Source organism: Hippopotamus amphibius, chromosome 12 (assembly GCF_030028045.1).
Source record: "Hippopotamus amphibius kiboko isolate mHipAmp2 chromosome 12, mHipAmp2.hap2, whole genome shotgun sequence".
NCBI lineage: Eukaryota > Metazoa > Chordata > Mammalia > Artiodactyla > Hippopotamidae > Hippopotamus > Hippopotamus amphibius.
In genome coordinates this window covers 84509844-84528937 of record NC_080197.1, presented here as the reverse complement: position 1 = coordinate 84528937, position 19094 = coordinate 84509844, and the positions used below count along the sequence as shown (strand labels likewise).

The 19094-nt window shown below is 61.6% G+C and overlaps 1 protein-coding gene and 1 long non-coding RNA gene across 8 annotated transcripts; one reads left to right on the top strand and one right to left on the bottom strand.

Annotated features, from left to right (window-relative positions):
• Positions 1 to 619: 619 nt before the first annotated feature.
• LOC130832597 (uncharacterized) lies at positions 620 to 9715 on the bottom strand. Its single transcript, XR_009048331.1, has 3 exons — positions 9601 to 9715; positions 8679 to 8858; positions 620 to 916 (listed from the first exon to the last, which is right to left on the bottom strand). It is a non-coding gene; the product is annotated as an uncharacterized LOC130832597 (long non-coding RNA).
• Positions 2336 to 18918, top strand: TNS2 (tensin 2). Of its 7 annotated transcripts, none has more exons than XM_057701032.1 (29): positions 2336 to 2757; positions 7154 to 7262; positions 7767 to 7804; positions 8695 to 8733; positions 9070 to 9108; positions 9248 to 9297; positions 9550 to 9721; positions 10033 to 10083; positions 10376 to 10498; positions 10586 to 10650; positions 11471 to 11554; positions 12085 to 12197; positions 12288 to 12348; positions 12613 to 12688; positions 12946 to 13075; positions 13172 to 13237; positions 13316 to 13429; positions 13634 to 14845; positions 14987 to 15137; positions 15270 to 15859; positions 15980 to 16069; positions 16382 to 16507; positions 16707 to 16799; positions 16926 to 17003; positions 17166 to 17243; positions 17682 to 17850; positions 17943 to 18011; positions 18116 to 18145; positions 18278 to 18918. In XM_057701032.1, exons 1-29 carry the CDS (start codon positions 2449 to 2451, stop codon positions 18414 to 18416), a joined length of 4464 nt encoding a protein of 1487 aa, XP_057557015.1. In that variant the 5' UTR covers positions 2336 to 2448; the 3' UTR covers positions 18417 to 18918. The 7 variants fall into 7 exon arrangements, with proteins under 7 accessions (XP_057557015.1, XP_057557014.1, XP_057557020.1 ...); XM_057701038.1 differs by lacking the exon at positions 2336 to 2757 and adding an exon at positions 4445 to 4509; XM_057701036.1 differs by lacking the exon at positions 2336 to 2757 and adding an exon at positions 5331 to 5529.
• The last annotated feature ends 176 nt before the right edge of the window (positions 18919 to 19094 follow it).

Sequence of the window (19094 nt, the reverse complement as noted above, 5' to 3'; positions counted from 1 at the left end):
TTCACCTTAACTAATACCATCCTGGTTTTCTCCTCCCTTTCCCCTTCCTTTCTAAAGTTCCCTCTACTCTGAGCTGGTAGTCAGGATGCCTGGCTGGCCCCACGTGCCACGTGCCACCCATTATAATTTCACCCCCTTCAAGTCCCCTTCTATATTTGTTCACTCTCAACCTTCCTCATCAGTTTCCCTCCTGCAGCTCCCTTCTCCCCGTCCCCGCATTGACAGCAGGAATCAAGTCTAAGCTGGAAGTCCAGCTACCCATCTTATGACCCTTCCCCAATTCCTTGGAACCGCAAAAGCTCCTCTTGGTGAGAATTCCCTGGAGGTCCAGCTTTCACTGCTGAGGGGCCAAGTTTGATCTCTGGTGAGGGAACTAAGATCCCTCAAGCCAAGCTGGGAAGCCAGAAAAAAAAAAGTTCCTCTTAGGGGCAGCAATACCAGCATGACTGTGAGGCTCTAGCCCTGCCCACCGTCCCGGGATCCAATCGAGTATGTTTTCTCTGAGTCCAAGTCTCTCCTTTGGCATGCATCCCAGGGCCCAGCCAAAACCCTAATGAACTCTGGAAAGAGCAAGATTTTATTTTATTTTTTAAATAAATTTATTTATTTATTTTGGGGCGTTGGGTCTTCTTTGTTGCACACAGGCTTTCTCTAGTTGCAGAGAGCGGGGACTATTCTTCATTGCAGTGCGTGGGCTCCTCATTGCAGTGGCTTCTCTTGTTGCAGAGCATGGGCTCTAGGCACGAAGGCTTTCAGTAGTTGTGGTACATGGGCTCAGTAGTTGTGACTTGAGGGCACTAGAGCACAGACTCAGTAGTTGTGGTGCACAGGCTTAGCTGCTCCACAGCATGTGGGAATCTTTCCGGACCAGGGCTTGAACCCGTGTACCCTGCATTGGCAGGCAGATTCTTAACCACTGCGCCACCAGGGAAGTCCAAGAGCAAGATTTTAAAAGAGCTTTAGGCTCCAAAGAAGTGAGTGAATTTTCATATCTTGTGTATCTCAATTACATAATCAAATCTTGCCAAAATACACAGAATGACCTTCAGCCCTGCCCCTTCCCCAGTAGCCTCTGATCCCTGTGGCTCTGCTCCGGTCTTCTGCAAACTCTGGCCTCTCGCCTTCTCCCAGTGCCTCGCTACCTCTTCCCTCCCCTGCTCCATTCCAATCACACTACCCTTCCTCCAGATCCCAGTGACTCCTGCCGCTCTAATCTCTGAGACTGCCTATTGGACACCAACACAGTCAAGAGCAGTAAGATCAAGGCTCCCTGGTCCCAAGCCACACCTACCCTTCCCAAATCCCAGTCTCTGGGGGACCTGCATCATCACCACCCACAGCTTCCCAGCCTATTCCCTGCTGCCAGATTAGAATCAGGTGCTCCACTCCCTGGTAATCAGAACCAGACTTCTCAGCCTTTGCCAAAGGCTAGATGAGCACAGAAAAGACCCAGCTGAGAGATGAGACAGGGAGGGACAGAGGGCCTTAGTGCTGGCGGTACTGACTGCCTTGAGCAGACATTGGGCATTGAGGCCTGGGCACTGGCTCCCCAGAATCCATCTGCGCCCTTCCCCACCAGTTTTCATCATGGAAAATCCAGTGGGGAGGGTGAGGGAGGAAGTTTCAGGAAGTACTCACTGCTAAAGAACATTGAGGAATCTGGGAATGGGAATAGACAGCTTCAAGAAAGACATCCCTTCCCTGTACCTTCCCCTCCAGGGTGGCACAACTCAAACTAGCCCCATGGCCCATTAACTCAATTCCAGGAAGTTCCTATCCAGTACCAGATTCAGACACTGCAAAAGAAGTGAATGAGATTAGACCACAGAATTTCCACGTCCACTGGGAAGCCTGGGACTTGAGTTAAATGTGAGGAAAACTTTCTTAATAGAATTATCCTGGGGAACAGGAATGACAGCCTAGGTCCAAGGCAGGGCAATGCTCTCTCGGTGTTTGGGCTGACTGCAGGCTTAGGGGTGGGGGTGGGGGTGTTGAACTTGACCTGAAGGTCCTCAGCTGTGAGTCCTTTGGGGAAGAAGAGGTGGCACTCGAGAAGTCTCCCGTGGGGCAGAGGACCAGGGGAGTGTGTCCAGCGACTTGGGACACAAGTGACGTCCGGTGTCTTCGTCTGAAGCCCCGGTGGGTAGGCGGCGCTAGCTCCACTAGGCCAGGCCGCGGGTGGCCCCTGATTTGGGGTCAGGCCCACTCCCAAATACACTCCTGTGGAGGGGTCGGAGAGAGGCAGAGGCAGTCCTCTGCAGCCTTGGTTCTAGTGCCTTCTGGGCCTATGTGCACCTTTTCTTCTACGTCAGTCTGGCTCCTAAGTTTTTTGCCCGTGTCCCCCTGGATCAGTCTCTCCCAGACTCTTCAGATTTTCCTGTCCCTGTGTCCTCCGTGTCCACCTCTCTCAACCTCTCTCCCCGCATTTCTGTCTCTGCCCGTCCCCGCATGCCTCCTTCCCAGTTTCGCCGGCGGTGGGGCGGAGGGGGAGAAGGAGGAGGACAAGGGGCGGGGAGCGGGCGGCACGTGGGGACTGGAGCCCGGGAAGGAGGGAGCGCGGGAGGGAGGGCAGCGGGCGGGAGGGAGGAGGGCGGCGCGGGGAGCGGCGGGGGCGAGCGCGGCGCGCCCGTCCCGCCTCCTCCTCCGCCGCCTCCGCGTCCGTTCGGCGCGGGCCCGGGCGGCATGGGCTGGCCCGGGGGCTCCCCCTGCTGTTGCCCCGCCCCGCCGCGCCCCCGCCCCGCCGGGCGCCCCCCGCAGGTGAGTGGCCGCGCCGCGCGGGGCCGCAGGGCGGCGGCCTGTGCGTCACGGCCCGGCGGTCCATGCCGGGGACGGTCGCCAGGGGGCGCGGGGCCGCCGGGGGGCGCGTGGGTGCCGGGAGCGGGGCGGGCGCGCCGGGCCGGGGGTCGGGAGCCGGGGGTCCGGGGACCGCGGCGGGCGGGGCGGCCGGAAGCTGAGAGGTGACCAGGGGGCGGGGCGGGCCGCGGTCACTCCCGGCCGGGCCGTCTCCCCTCGGCGCGTCCCGGGCTCACACGCCGCCGCTCCGTCCCGCCACGCACGCGCTCGCGCCGGCCCCGCAGGCCTGGGACCGGGGCGGGAACTGGCAGGCGGGGGTGCGTGTCAGGGTTTTCCTTTTCCACTTCACAACTGGGGACACCGAGGCAGATTCGGCTCCCACCGTGGGTTCTCCACATCTCCCTGGACACACTCGCACACGCCGCCTCCCCTCCCCGTCTCCTTCCCTGGGCCTCACCCCTCCTCCGCGGCGGGGCTGCCAGCCGCTCACCCAACCACAGCTATTTCCAGGAAGGGGGAGTGTGGGTGGAGGGGTTTCTCCAAACAAACCCAGGGCTTCCGAGTAAGAGCGGGCCAGGCTGAGGGAGAGACTGACAGACTCTGGAAAGTTCCAGGCAGGAGGAGGGGGAGGGTCCCAGGGGTCTGGCCTGGTCTTTCCGGGCCTGCCCCAGGGAGCTGCTTTTCCTCTCCGCACTGGCCCCCATCTCCATCTCACTTCAGAGGTGCTCCACAGGGTGGGGAGGGGCTCAGAGCCATGCTTCCCTGGTCACCCAACACGGAGGCTAGTGAGCAACCCACGAGGACAAGAGTGAGAGTCAGAGGAGGTTTGGGGACCTGCTGCCAGGTGAGGGGACTTTCAGCCCCTCGAGAGGCCGCAGGAGTAGAGAGAAGCCTGCTGGAGGCATCCTGGTCAGGGTGACTGCAGTAGGAGGGGAGAAAGGCTACCCACTGCCACCACAGCACCTCTCCTGCTCCCAGCGGGGCTGGGGACTGGACCAGGCCAGGCCCGGTGGCCCACTCTGGCCAGGGGCCTGGAATGCCCTGGGACCCAGCCAGGGCTGGTGGGGTGGGTGTGGGTTGCAGAGCCAGTGCCCCTCTCCAGTTACAGGCTAGACCTCCCTCTGGCCAAGGTACCCTAGGGACAGATTTCCTGACCTGGAAGGAGAATTAGAGCTTCGAGGGAGAAGCCTCCGGGTAGGCTCCTGCCAGGCAGCCCAAGGAAGTGTCCTGAGTGGGCTCATCCCAGAGGAGGCAGGGTTAGACCAACCCAGATGGGAACAAGGGAGGGAGAGCGAAGGCTAAGGACCTGGTGGGAGAAGCCAGAGCTGGGGGAGCTGCCAGAGCCCTGGGACATTCAGTAAATACCATGCAAATGGGGGGGTGGGGGCGGGGGAGCACATATTTGCACATTCTTCCCCGCAGCTGGACTGTTCCCCTGGACGGCTCTGGGGAGCTGCTGTCCAAGGCTTGGGGCTGAGGACCCCCAGGCTATTGACCCCTTATACTTTTGGACGATTACTCCACCCCCCCTTCCAAGGCCCCAATCCACCTCCTTCCCTTAACTCCCGGGACAGGAAGCTGGCCATGTTCCCAGGAGGGAGGCAGGAGGCCTGCGGAGGGGGGTGGAGTATGTGTTGGGAGGGGGGCCTCCTGTCCAGTCCTCGGGCCCTGGGACAGCTGCTGGGGAAGGAGAGTGGAGCTGGGAGAGCCATGAAGGTAGTACTCAGGCTTGTGGCGGGAAGGGGCTAGGAGGGGAAGGGGAGGGCCCAGACCTAGAGCCTGGGGTAGAGGGTTTAAGTGGCAAGGCTCAAAAGAGGAGCTGGGGACCCAAGAGAAATGAGTCAGGGAATAGGTGAGTAGGGGACTGTCAGGAGCAGCTGGGGCGCTCTCAGGAGAAGAGCCTCAAATGCCTTGCGCTGGGGCAGGAGACTAGCTCACTCCTGTGGGCAGAGTAGTCTCTGGCTGGAATTTGGCCTTCCAGCGTAGATGGTGGGGGCAGGAGGCCAGTGCCTGTTTTCCTTTTCTTATTTTTCACAACTAGTGAAACTGAGGCAGGAAGCTGGCCCTCAGTCCTCTTTTACCTGACCCTCAAGATGTACTCCAGATCCTGAGCTGGCCAGGGTAGCCATTTCCAGCTCTCTCTCCCTCCCACCAGAAGTCCCCAGAGAGCCTGCGAGGTCAAGCTGGGAGGCTGGCCTGGCCTTACGCTTGTTCCCCTCTAGCCCTTGAGCCCTGCCCTGAGACCTAAATTCCCACCCCGCCCCTGCCCCGCCCCACTGGGGGCTGGATCTCAGAATCCCGCAGATCCCTGGATAGGGTAGATCTCCTGGCATGGGGCAGTTCCAGAGCAGGGTCCGGTTGGGGGCAAAAGATCCTGGGCTGACACTCCCAGCAGGGTAGATCCTGGGAATCTGATCTCCTGGCCTCCCCCACATCCCCCCCCCCCCCCCCGCTCCCCCCCACTTCCTGGAGCAGCGACCTGCCCCCTTCCCGCCTGCACTCCCCTCCACTTCCAGGGCTGGGCTTCTCCTCACACCAGCCAGACAGCCTACTCTCCACCCAGGGGAAGCGGCTGCCTCCGCCAGCCGCTTCCAGGAAGCCCCAGGCCAGGCCCCAGCATTGTTCGGGTCCCACGGCCAGCACCCCAGGCAGCCGGACACCATGAAGTCCAGCGGCCCGGTGGAGAGGCTGCTCAGAGCCTTGGGGAGGAGGGACAGCAGCCGGGCCACCAGCAGGGTAGGAGTGCCCGTTGGCTGGGCAGAGGAGGGGCAGGGGCGGAGGTGTGGGCAGTGGGGGAGGGGTCCAGGACTCAGGCCAGACCCTCTTCCCGGTTTCAGCTTTCTCAGCCTTCTCCCCTTGTCCCTCATCCCCTGGTTACCCTATCGCTTTGGAGTGGTGGCCAGGGCTGTGAAGGGAGCAGCAGAAGTTTGGGTTAAAGCAAAACCCGGTGTCCCTTCAGCTCTCCGGTCACATTCCCTGCCCTAGCCCAGGCCAGCCCTGCACCCAGGCAGGTATACATCACTGTAGGACCTTCCTGGGTACTATTCTGGAACTCCAGAGAGGACTTCCCTAAGCTGAGACGTTTGGGGGAAATGGGGTGGGGGCGGCAAAGGAAGGAAGGGCGGGAGGCAGCCAGGCCTCAGGAGTGCTTTCACAAGGGGGGTTGATTTGTTTTCCATTGACATCATCTGTGTGTGCCATTAATGCCAAAATGCACCCAAGTTTCCTAGTGGGTCTGGCAGAGCTGGTCCAGCCCAGAAGAGTCCAAATTGGGTTTAATCCAGAAGCTTCAGAAACAGCCAAGAGACCAGAAGTGCTGCCTGCATCCCCAGGCTGGGGGGCCTGGAGGCCCCATCACTGCCTTTCCCCACATTTTCTCAGCCTTACCCCAAAAGAACCATCTGAGGGCACCATGAGACAATACTATGGGGGAGGGAGGCAGGAACTTGAACCCCGGAGGAGGGGAAAAATAGGTAGAAGAGGGAGGAAGCAAGGAGGTAAATGGTCCCCAGAGGATGGGAAGGATGGGACAAGGTAGGCCTGGGCCACAGGGGGCATCCCAGCCTCCTCACTCACTGCACTCTGGGTGGGAGAGGGGCCCTAGAGCACCTGATCCACCCTCTCTCCCTTCAACGCTGGAATCCCACTTGAACCTCTTCAAGTGACGAGGTGCTTACTGCATCCCGGAGCTGAATATTTCCATGTCGTGCCTCCATCTGCCTCTCCCTCGAGCATTACCGCCCCCTGCTTACACAACTGCTGCCAGCCGCCTGGGTGCACAATAAGTAAACATGTTGTTCTGACACAGGGGGGAGGAGGGCATGTCAGCTGCTTGGAGGACAGAGGACAGCGGGAGCCAGAGGAGCAGGCCTGGCCGAGGCCAGTCCTGCCGGGTCAGTCTGGGTGCTGTGTGACTGACACCCTACATTCATGTCTGACCCTCTCCCTGCTCGCTCTCTACAGGAACCTTCAGCTGGGGAGGGCAAGATGGGAGAAGAAACAGGTTGCTTTCATAGAGGAGCGAGGGAGCTCCCCCCCCGCCCCACACACACACCAGGACGGAAGCTCTAGGGTTTGAGTGGCAGTGACCACAAGGGTATCACACACCAGGGCCACGTGAGGGGCCTAAGTGATCCCTTGGGGAGGAGCTGACCCAGCTACAGTGACGCAAGGGGCCAGGTTCCATGCACTGTTGAGGACAAGCCCTACAACTGCCCGGAAACAGCTGTAGCCAAGCTTGGAAGCTTTATCAGGATGGAAGAAGAGAGAAACTGTGCAGTGCTTGCGCCCTGGCCCAGTCCTGGAGATGGGCCCATGGGAACTGACACCTCTGTCTGTCTGTCTGTCCCTCCACCTGTAGCCCAGGAAAGCTGAGCCGCATAGCTTCCGGGAGAAGGTTTTCCGGAAGAAGCCACCGGTCTGTGCAGTGTGTAAGGTGACCATCGATGGGACGGGTGTCTCGTGCCGAGGTGAGGCGCCCTGCCCGGTGCTGTGACTCTGAGAGCATCACCTGGCACCACTGGGTTGCACAACCCCCGCAGGCAGACCGCAGAACAGAACCTATATTGCGTGTGCTGCCCCTGGGCTGGGCAACACGGGAGGCAAGAGGAACTGCCACCCCTCCAAAGAGCCCTTGCTCCCCCAGCACCCCAGGAGACCCAGCACTCGAAATCACCTTCCCACCTGACCTGAGACTGGAGGCTTTCCTCCATCCCTTCCTCTTTACCCGCACCCACCCAGGAACATTATCCTTGGCTCCCTCCCTTCCTGGCCTGGGTAGCCAGTCGTACACCACTGCCATGCGCTTCCCTTGAACTCTGCCCCTGCTCCCCCACTCCAGCCAGCTCAGTACAGCTGGAGTCCTGGAAGTCCCAGAGTCTAGTTCCAGGGCCTGGGGAGATGAGAGAGGGCCACCCCTTCCACTGCCCCAGTAGGCCCCTGCTAACCCCTCTCTTCCCCTCTACCCCCTCTAGTCTGCAAGGTAGCAACACACAGAAAATGTGAAGCAAAGGTGGGTACCTGATGTGGAGAGGGGGATTGGGGTCCCTGCCTCCTCTGAAACAGGCTTCTCCAACCACACTGGCATCAACCCTCCACCTCTCTCATAATTGGGGAACCCCTACTGGGTGGGAGAGGGTACTGAACTGGGCCCTTTAAGAACCATCCTACCCCACCCCCTGGAGGGCTGGCCCAGGCGGGTGGACAGCAAGACAGCGCATTTGTCTTGGTGCTGTGCCCAGGCTGCAGCTGGCGAGAGGATGGGGGGTGGGGAAGAGGAGGAGAACGAGGAGGAGGAAGGGTGGGGTGGTTGGGTGTCAGAGCAGGATTTCAGAGACTGGCAGCCGGATGGGCTGTGCCTTCCCTCTGGGGAATGGTCCTCAGGATGCCTGAGTGGGTCTTGTCCTGGGCCCTGGAAAGGCTGGGCAAAAGGTGCAAGGTGTAGAGAGCACCCACCGTCCACTGGGAACCTGAGACAGCCGCATCTCTGGGGAGGTGCCCTGGTCCTCCTCCTGTGGTGCGAGGGGTCCTAGGGCCTTGGAGGTGGCTTTGGGGAGCTGTGTGCCCAGGGGCGGGGTCTCTGGGTGAAAGAGGCCAGTGTCCGTCCTTGGCGGTGGCCTGCCTGCGTGGCTCTATATATAACTCCTGCCCTGCAGCTGGATGAATGGGGGTCTGTGTGGGCAGGGGGCTGGGAGCCAAGAGTAACAAGTGGGGGGCCCAGGGGTGGGGGACCGAGAGGCCAGAGGGGAGGCTCCCTTAAATAGAGGAACCTCAGTTGCAGCCTGCGCCCATCTGCTAACAGCCCCTCCACCTTCTTGCTGAAGCTGAGGGGTGGCCCCATTCTTAAGCCTAGGAGAGCCCATTTCACCGGCAACTCAGCTCCTCACTTCGGTCTCCTTCCAGGTGACTTCATCCTGTCAGGCCTTGCCTCCCGCGGAGCTGGTGAGTGTGCTCTGAGATGGGGTGGGGGAGGCGAGGAACCTGGCTGCGGTATCCAGATGTCTCGTGGCCACAGAGAGGGCACCCAGGAGGTTACCTTGAATGGACTGCTGTGGACAGTGGTCATCCTGAGGCAGTGGAAAAAAATTTGAGCCCTCTCCTCTTGTCCTCTTGGGCCTGCTGGGGGCTAGGACACCCCCTCCCCCTCTTCCCCCCCCCGCCCCCCGTCCCATACAGCCCTCACAGGGACACAGGCACACCCTCCCCTCTGCTCCCAGGCCCAGACTGGTCCTTGCCCCTTCCCTAACCACTCCCTTTTCCTCCCCCATCTCCCTCTAGCGGAGAAACACGGCCCCTGTGAGGCGCATAGAACATCTGGTAAGGTGATGCTGCAGGAGGGGGGTGGAAGCAGGTACCACTGGGACTAAGGACCTAGATTTCTTCAGAGGCAAAAGTTCATGGAACTCTGGAGTAGGGACCCTAGAGTGGGGGGCAAAAATCTCATCTCATCCACCAGGGATCCACCAAGTCTCTGAACCACTCAAAGCAGCGCAGCACTCTGCCCAGGTAAGTGAGGGCACGGGGTGTGTTCCCTATGAGCCCTTTCCGCTGGCCCCACACCTCAGCGCAGAGCCGTGCCCCCCAGAAAAGCTCTCCAGGACAGCCCCCCCCCCCCCCAAGCGGTCCAACCCACTCTCAGGACCCAGGAGACATCACCTGTGGTCTCCTAGACACCCTTCTTTCACATCAGCCTCCCGGTGCCCGCCCCACCGCCAACTCTCCGCCCTGTTCCTAACACAGGCTTCGTCTCCTCCCCAGGAGCTTCAGCCTGGACCCGCTCATGGAACGCCGCTGGGACTTGGACCTCACCTACGTGACGGAGCGGATCCTGGCCGCCGCTTTCCCCGCGCGGCCGGAGGAGCAGCGACACCGGGGCCACCTGCGCGAGCTGGCTCACGTGCTGCAATCCAAGCACCGCGACAAGTACCTGGTGAGGGGCGGGACCTGCCGCAGTCAGCCAATGAAAAGCCTGGGAGGCCCAGATGGGCCAGGCCGCTCCCTGACGTCACACCCGCGGAGGCGGAGCCCCGAGTGGGCGGGGTCCCGGGCTCAGCCGGGAGCAGACCTGGAAGACAGACCTGGAAAACAGACTGGGCTGTCAAAGCTAGGCTAGGCCTTAGCGACCACCTCATTTTGGAGAAAGACCCTTACTTAGGGTCACATCGGGTGACTCCACCTCCAAGCATCACCGCGCCTCAGTGCCTGAGGTCACTTCGCCTAATGTCCATGCTTTACTTGCAGCTCTTCAACCTTTCAGAGAAAAGACATGACCTGACCCGCCTAAACCCCAAGGTAAGAGGGGATTAAAGCCATCACCCCCAGCTTCCTCAGTATTAATAGTAGCAATTGCCATCTACTTCATTCTGAAGCACTTTCCCATATAACACGTCACTTGGGACACCCCAAAGCATGGTGCAGCAGGTATCAACCCATTGTCCAGGTGAGGAAGGTGCTGAGGCTGTCATGGACACAACCAGCAGGCCCCTGACCTTGTCTCCAGGCCCCTACACCCCGTCCCTCTTCCACCCCCACTCACCTCTTCTTTGGCGGCCAGCAGCCCCAGTCCCACCCCTGCACCTCTCAGGTCCAGGACTTTGGCTGGCCTGAGCTGCACGCGCCCCCCCTGGACAAGCTGTGCTCCATCTGCAAAGCCATGGAGACGTGGCTCAGTGCTGACCCACAGCACGTGGTCGTACTGTACTGCAAGGTGAGCTGGGAGCTCGGGTTCACGGGGCTGGGGTCCCCTCGGCCTGGGGCCCCAGCAAGCCCTCCATCCCTGTCTCTTTGTCCTCAGGGGAGCAAGGGCAAGCTCGGGGTCATTGTCTCTGCGTACATGCACTACAGCAAGATCTCTGCAGGGTAAGGCTCCCCAGCCCCCAGTGCCCCCTTCCTCCAGCTGGCCCTTGACAAGCCCATCTCCTCTGAAGCCCACCTCGGTGTTCAGAGAGCCATTTACTATAAACTTGACCTTTCCACCTCCTTTTTCTCACTTGTACTTCACCACAGTTTCCTAGGGCTGCTGTAACAAAGTGCCACAAACTAAGTGGCTTAAGACAATAGAAATTTGTCGTCTCAGTTCTGGAGGCTACAAGTCTAAAGTCGAGGTGTCAGCAGGGCCACACTCCCACTGAGACTCTGGGTAGAGTCCTTTCTGGCCTCTTCCAAGCTCCCGGTGGTGGCCAGCGATCCTTGGTGCTCCTTGGCTTGCAGACGCATCACTCCAATCCCTGCCTTCATCAGCACATGGCCTTCTTCCTGTGTGTCTGTGTGTCTGTGTGTCTGTGTCTCTTCTTCTCTTCTTCTAAGGACACCAGTCATGTTGGATTAAGGGCTCACTCTACTCCAGTATAACATCTTAACTAATTACATCTGCAACGACCCTATTTCCAAATAAGGTCACATTCTGAGGTACATATCTTTTGGGGGGACACAATTCAACCCATAACATGGTCTTATTGTCCCATTTTACAGAGGAAGAAACTAAAACTCAGGGAACAATTACCTGAGGTCCAACAACTAGTAAAGTGACTGTGGGGTTTCTAGTTCTCTTCACCACCACTCTGGGCTTCCTCTAGACTTGGGGGAAATCACACCTCTCTTCCCTCCCCTGGGGCTTAGGGATGGGAGACCAGGATGGAGACCAGCCCCTAAGCCCCCACACTGGTCCCACCCTCCCCAGGGCGGACCAGGCGCTGGCTACCCTTACCATGCGGAAGTTCTGTGAGGACAAGGTGGCCGCGGAGCTGCAGCCCTCCCAGCGCCGGTGAGCAGCCTAGGTGGGGATGGGCCAGACGAGCAGTTCTCTCCATGGCTCCCAAGGCCAAGGTTCTCTCATTCATGCAGCACACCTCCACGGAGTACCTCTTGTGTGCTAGAAATTGTGCCAAGTGCTGAGAATGCAGAACAGACACAAGGTCCTTGGTCTCATGGGGCTTTATGTACATGCTAGTGGGTAGAAGGCAATCAACCTGTGAATAAGTAGGCAAGATTGTTTTGGATGATGGCAAGTGCTATACAAAAAATACAGCTGAGTCTCGTGATAAAGAGAGACTCACAGGACAGTCAGGGCAGAGACTGGGGGAAGAGCATTCTAGACAGAGGGGAAAGTAAGAACAAAACCTTGGAGGCAGTGAGAAGGATTGAGGTTAGGTGCAAGGAAGAATTTTCTCTTGAGCTGGAAGATAGGAGGGAAGCGCTGAGGAGAAGGGGGTGGAGGTGGTGTTTGTAGTTGAAATGACACAAGGGGATCTCCAGAGGAAGGGGCTTACATCCTCTTTGATGTCCTGCCACCAGATACATCAGCTACTTCAGTGGTCTGCTGTCCAGCTCCATCAGAATGAACAGCAGCCCTCTCTTCCTGCACTATGTGCTCGTGCCCGTGCTGCCAGCCTTTGAACCTGGCGCAGGTGAGTTGGCCTGGAGTGTACTCCATGGGGGGGCTGGCCCCCAACCCCTCCACTCAGCACCCCTCCCATGCCTTCTCCTTGCTGCTCCAGGTTTCCAGCCCTTCCTCAAGATCTACCAGTCCATGCAGCTTGTCTACACATCTGGAATCTAGTGAGTGCTCTGTTCCCAGCCCCTGCTCCCCAGATTCCTGTTCCTGTTTCCCCAGCCTCCCCAGACATCTGCACGTCCAGCTCCAACCACTTCACGCAAAAACTTACAGCATCACGGAATCCCTTTTATGGATGGGGAGGCTGATGTTTAAAGGGCTCTAACTAAGGCAGGGCTCCGTCTCCGGTCTCCCAACCCCCTCCCGACTTCACAGCCACCCGTGCACCCAAGTGCTCCTGATTCAGCTCCGCCCTCTCTCTTCCCCAGTCACGTTGCAGGCCCTGGTCCCCAGCAGCTTTGCATCAGCCTGGAGCCAGCCCTCCTCCTCAAAGGCGATGTCATGGTGAGGGGGTCTTCGTTGACAGGGAGAGTCCTGGGGGTGGGGCAAGGGGTGGTGGTGTAAGCTGCTAGTGGCACAGTCTCTGTTGAGCCACTGATTCAAGGCAGATTGGAGGGCAACGAGGGCATCCTCCTGCTGGGGAGATCACCTGGAGGTTGAGGCCGGGCAGGGCCGTGGCCAGATAGTCCCCAGGGTGGAAGCACAGAGGAGACGTGCGTGGACGCGAGGGCCTGAACCCCCGTCTCCCTCCCCTCACCCAGGTGACGTGCTATCACAAGGGTAGCCGGGGAGCCGACCGGACCCTTGTGTTCCGAGTCCAGTTCCACACATGCACCATCCACGGACCACGGCTCGCCTTCCCCAAGGACCAGCTGGACGAGGCCTGGATCGGTGAGTTGGAGACAAGTGGCGTGGGGGCTGGAGCCCAGGTGAAGGCGGGCAGGCAGGCAGGCAGGCACCTGGCTGCTCACTGTCCACTCTCCACAGACGAGAGGTTCCCCTTCCAAGCCTCGGTGGAGTTCGTCTTCTCCTCCAGTCCAGAGAAGATCAAGGGTACGAGCCCAGCCTGGGCCTGGCGGGGGAGGGGGTGTCCCCTCCCCCTGCTCCTCACCCCTGGGTGCCCTTCCGTAGGCAGCACCCCACGGAACGAGCCCTCCGTCTCTGTGGACTACAACACCGCCGAGCCCGCCGTGCGCTGGGACTCCTACGAGAACTTCAACCTGCACCATGAGGACAGCGGGGACGGTGTGTGGGGCGCGCCCGGGGGTGGCAGGAGGTGGAGCTTTGGGGGACACACGCCTCGCTCCCCAGGCAGCCACCCCTCCCGCGTGATACCCCCTGAGCCGGCGTCTCCTGCGCTGTCCCTTTTAACGCACACGCCCTCCCTCTCCCCCTCTCTCTCCTTCTCCTGCCTGCTTGCCCGCCCTCCCTGATGCTCTCCGCGCTCAGACTCCCTCAGCCATACCCGCGGACCCCTGGATGGCAGTCCTTACGCCCAGGTGCAGCGGGCCCCCCGCCCGACCCCGCCGGCGCCCTCTCCAGAGCCGCCCCCGCCCCCACTGCTCTCCGTCAGCAGTGACTCTGGCCATTCGTCCACGCTGACCGCGGAGCCGGCCGCCGAGTCCCCCGGCCGGCCACCCCCGACGGCTGCTGAGCGCCAGGAGCTCGAGCGCCTCCTGGGAGGCTGTGGCGTGGCCGCTGGGGGCCGGGGAGCGGGGCGCGAGACGGCCATCCTCGACGACGAAGACCAGCCGCCCGCAGGCGGAGGCCCCCACCTCGGAATGTATCCAGGACACAGGCCTGGCCTCAGCCGCCACTGCTCCTGCCGCCAGGGCTACCGGGACCCCTGCGGGGTCCCCAATGGGGGCTACTACCGGCCGGAGGGAACCCTGGAGAGGCGGCGGCTGGCCTTCGGGGCCTACGAGGGGCTCCCCCAGGGCTATGCCGAGGCCTCCGTGGAGAAGAGGCGCCTCTGCCGATCACTGTCCGAGGGGCCGTACCCCTACCGACCGGAGCTGGGGAAACCGGCCAGTGGGGACTTTGGCTACCGCTCCCCCGGCTACCGGGAGGTGGTGATCCTGGAGGACCCCGGGCTGCCTGCCCTGTGCTCATGCCCCGCCTGTGAGGAGAAGCTGGCACTGCCCACGGCAGCCCTCTATGGGCTGCGGCTGGAGAGGGAGGCTGGAGAGGGGTGGGCGAATGAGGCTGGCAAGCCCCTCCTGCACCCGGTGCGCCCCGGGCACCCGCTGCCCCTGCTGGTGCCTGCCTGCGGGCACCACCATGCCCCGATGCCTGACTACAGCTGCCTGAAGCCACCCAAGGCAGGCGAGGAAGGGCATGAGGGCTGCTCCTACGCCGTGTGCCCCGAAGGCAGGTATGGGCATCCAGGGTACCCTACCCTGGTGACATACGGCTGTGGAGGAGCGGTTCCCAGTTACTGCCCAGCGTACGGCCGAGTGCCTCACAGCTGTGGGCCTCCGGGCGAGGGCAGAGGGTATCCCAGCTCTGGTGCCCACTCCCCACGGGCTGGCTCCACTTCCCCGGGCAGCCCGCCCTACCCCCAATCCAGGAAGCTGAGCTACGAGATCCCTGCAGAGGAGGGAGGGGACAGGTATCCGCTGCCCGGGCACCTGGCCCCAGCAGGACCTTTGGCATCTGCAGGTGAGGGCACTGGGGATGGGGTGTGCCCAGGGCAGAGGAGGGTTCTGGAAGATCGTTGGGGAAGGCACAGAGTGAGGGAGAGCTAACCAGACAGAAAGGACTCTTCCGAGCTCACAGCCCCTCCTCTCACCTTCCCTGCAGAGTCCCCAGAGCCTGTGCCCTGGAGGGAGGGCCCCAGCGGGCAGAGCACCCTGCCTCGGTCTCCCCGAGATGCCCAGTGCGGTGCCTCCTCCGAGCTGTCTGGTCCTGCCACGCCCCTGCACACCAGCAGCCCCGTCCAGGGCAAGGAGAGGTATGCTGGCTGGGGAATAGGGGCTGGGCAGCTCAGGCACCTCCTTGTCTAGGCAGACATTGAGGCCTGGGGTAGGGGCAGCGCACACGGGGCTCTGCGGCTCTCCTCACCACCTGCCCTCCTGCCCCGCAGCAGCCGACGGCAGGACACCAGGTCCCCCACCTTGGCGCCCACACAGAGGCTGAGTCCTGGAGAGGCCTCGCTGCCTGTTGCCCAGGAAGGGCCCGAAAAGGCTCCAGAGCTGCCGGCAAGGAGTGGGCCTGAGCCTCCGGCCCCTGGCCCCTTCTCCCCAGCCTCCCCGCCCAGCTCGCCCAACGACTGGCCTCAGGAGAGGAGCCCGGGGGGCCGCTCGGACAACGCCAGCCCAAGGGGCCCTGTGCCCACCACCCTGCCCGGCCTCCGCCACGCCCCCTGGCAGGGCCTTCGCGACCCCCCCGACAGCCCGGATGGGTCCCCCCTCACCCCTGTGCCTACTCAGATGCCCTGGCTTGTGGCCCGCCCAGAGCCGCCTCCGAGCTCCCCCACACCTGCCTTCCCTCTGGCTGCATCTTACGACATCGACGGCCCCCTCCGGCCCCCACTTCCCGAGAAACGCCCCCTGCTGGGGCCTGGGCAACAGCCGGGACCCTGGGGCCCAGAGCAGGCATCCCCGCCAGCCAGAGGCACCAGTCATCATGTCACCTTTGCACCTCTGCTCCCGGATAATGCCTCCCAACCCCCAGGTAGAAAGGCCTTCAGGTGGCTGGGGCCATCTCCGGAGAACACTTTTTCCCAGGGAGAGGCATGGCGTGGCATGGGGACTGGGGAGCCCCGAGGCCAAGCCCAGTCCCTCCCTGTCCTAGAGCCCCCTATGCAAGAGAGCCAGAGCAACGTCAAGTTTGTCCAGGATACGTCCAAGTTCTGGTACAAGCCACACCTGTCCCGTGACCAAGGTGAGAAGCCAGCCTGCCCCAACCTCCCTCCAGGGCTCTGGCTTGACTTTGGAGCCCATCCTTCCAGCTGGTGCCTCTTTCCTGTTTCAGCGGGTCTGCCCCGGGCTGAGCCTCTCTCCAGCGGGTGATTCTGGGCTTCGGACCCAAGGAGGTCTAACACTGTCAGTGCCCTGTGCGCTGACTCCTCAGTGGCGGCCAGGTGCTCTTGCCATGGCTTGTTAGGACCAGAGGCCCGGGGAGCTTGGGCGGCAGAGCAGAGGGGCTACTTGGGGCTCCGCTGGCCGCTGTGAACACGTCTCCCACCTCCTCCAGCCATTGCTCTGCTGAAGGACAAGGACCCTGGGGCCTTCCTGATCAGGGACAGTCATTCATTCCAAGGAGCCTATGGGCTGGCTCTCAAGGTGGCTACGCCCCCACCCAGCGCCCAGCCTTGGAAAGGTACAGAATGGCCAGACCTGAGGGAGAAGGGGAGTGGGGTGGGGGGAGCGCGGAAGACAAGGCAGGGGGGGCCATGTCACTTCTCAGCAGGGAGAGGGAGGCAGTGACCTCTCCTGCTCAGGAAAGAATCCCGGCAGGAGAGAAGCGGAACCTGGAATCTGATGACGCATTCCTCTCCCCTACTCTCCCCTCTCCTCAGGGGACCCCCTGGAACAGCTGGTCCGCCATTTTCTCATTGAGACTGGGCCCAAAGGGGTGAAGATCAAGGGCTGTCCCAGTGAGCCCTACTTTGGTGAGAAGCAGGGGCCGGGGAGGCTGCACGGGGCTGGGTCAGGGAGGCCAAGAGGTGTGAAGAGGGAGGAGGTAGACGGGGGGTATCCCCGGGCGCCTCGGGACCCGCTTGCCTCTGCCCCGGCAGGCAGCCTGTCGGCCCTGGTCTCCCAGCACTCCATCTGCCCGCTGTCGCTGCCCTGCTGCCTGCTCATTCCCAGCAAAGGTGAGAGCCTTGTCGGCTGTCCTCCCACCTCTCCCCACCCACTGCGGCCAAAGGCAGAATCCCCGGTCCTGGCCCCCTGCCTGCCTGCCTTCCCTTGGGACGGCAGAGGGCGCTCTCCAGCTCCCAGGACTGCCGCTCCCCGCTGACCCCCGTTTCCCTCAGATCCCCTGGAGGAGGCCCCAGAGGCCCCAGTGCCCACCAACATGAGCACAGCAGCAGACCTCCTGCGTCAGGGCGCGGGTACGGGCCCCTCCCTCCTTCCCTCCCCCTGAGCACCAAGGGGGGCATTGCTAATACGCGGGGCACTGGAAGGCCTTGAGGTGGGTGGGTGGCCCCTGGCAGATGCGTCTAACCCATGAAGGCAGGGGAACCCTGTATTTGTAGGCAGGGTGGGAAAGGGAGTCCTTGGTCTAGGCTCCATGGGGGGGGGGGGGGGGGGGTCTTGTTAGAATGCAGATTCTCGGGCCTCTTTCCAGCACCTCTGACTGTATATCTGGGGGGAGTCACTGAATCTGCCTTTTTAACAGGTTGCCTGTGGGACTGATGCATTTTGAGCAGCACCAGCTGGAGAAAGTGCGAGAGCTGGTGGGGTGGGGGGACCAAGGGAAGCTAGATCTGGGGGCTGGCAGAGCCTCTGCTCCCTCCGACCCACTCCTGACCCACTCCTCCCCCCCGCAGCCTGCAGCGTGCTCTACCTGAGCTCCGTGGAGACGGAGTCGCTGACGGGCCCCCAGGCGGTGGCGCGGGCCAGCTCCGCAGCTCTGAGCTGCAGCCCTCGCCCCACGCCAGCCGTTGTCCACTTCAAGGTCTCAGCCCAGGGCATCACACTGACAGACAACCAAAGGAAGTGAGTACGTGCGTCGAGCCCCTGGGGAACCCCAGGCACAGGCCTTGGGGGTCCCAACTTCTGGGTGACTTTCCCCACCCTCCTCCTTGCAGGCTCTTCTTTCGCCGCCATTATCCAGTGAACAGCATCACCTTTTCCAGCACGGACCCTCAGGACCGGAGGTGACACTCCCCCCCAACCCTTTCGTCCCACAGTCCCCAGCCCAGCTCCTCAGTCTGCAGCTATTCCCTGCGTGCAGCCCTTCACAGTTCTTCTCCTTCTGCAGATGGACCAACCCCGATGGGACCACCTCCAAGTAAGCCTCCCCGCGAGTGCAGCCTCGCCTCCCCAGCGTGGCATCAAGGCACCTCCTTCCTCCCCAACCCTGGCGTGGCGGTCCCTGTGGAAGGGGTGCCAAGCCCTCCCCACCCTGCCTTTGTACCCCCAGGATCTTTGGTTTCGTGGCCAAGAAGCCGGGAAGCCCCTGGGAGAATGTGTGTCACCTCTTTGCAGAGCTTGACCCAGATCAGCCTGCAGGCGCCATCGTCACCTTCATCACCAAAGTCCTACTGGGCCAGAGAAAATGAAGGCAGGCCACAAGTTCCGAGCCCACATCGACACTGCGCCCCTCTCAGCACCCCACAGCCCTCACTTCCCCTGGCCTGGACCCAGGAGACCTGGGAGGCAGCCTCTCCCTTAGGAATGGGGAGTGGACACCGGCCCGGGACACTGCTCTCCTTCCCACCCCCAGCCTGCTAAGCGAAGTGGACGGGCCCAGGAGATGACCTTGCACGTGAGCAGATGGCAGAGATGGGTGTGTGAAGGGCGAGGAGGCATCCGCAGCGGGGCCTGGAGGGGATCAGGACAGCCCCACCTGCACAAGACCACCACCGCTGGCGGGGAGACAGGCCCTGCCAGCTCCACGCGGCTGCAGGTCCCCGCATGGCAGGGAGAGGGGAAGAGGTGTGGGGAGCGAGGCACTCCCTCCTCTGCCTCCCCTCTGAGCAGAGAGATCAGGGTGGGATTACATGAAAAGGGGGGAAAAAGAGTCTATTTTTGTCTAATAATAAAGAGTTTCTATAATGTTTAGTTGGAGTTGGAGTCGTGCCTTGTTTCCAGGAAGGTCAAAGCCTCAGATCTCCCAGGGGCACACCTGTGCCTCTTGGGGCATCCCAGGCCCAAGCCGGGTCTGTGGGACACACACAGTCCCCCTTCCTGGCCCCACAGTGGTCCACATGTGCCTGGTGAGCAAGTGCCCTCGGCTG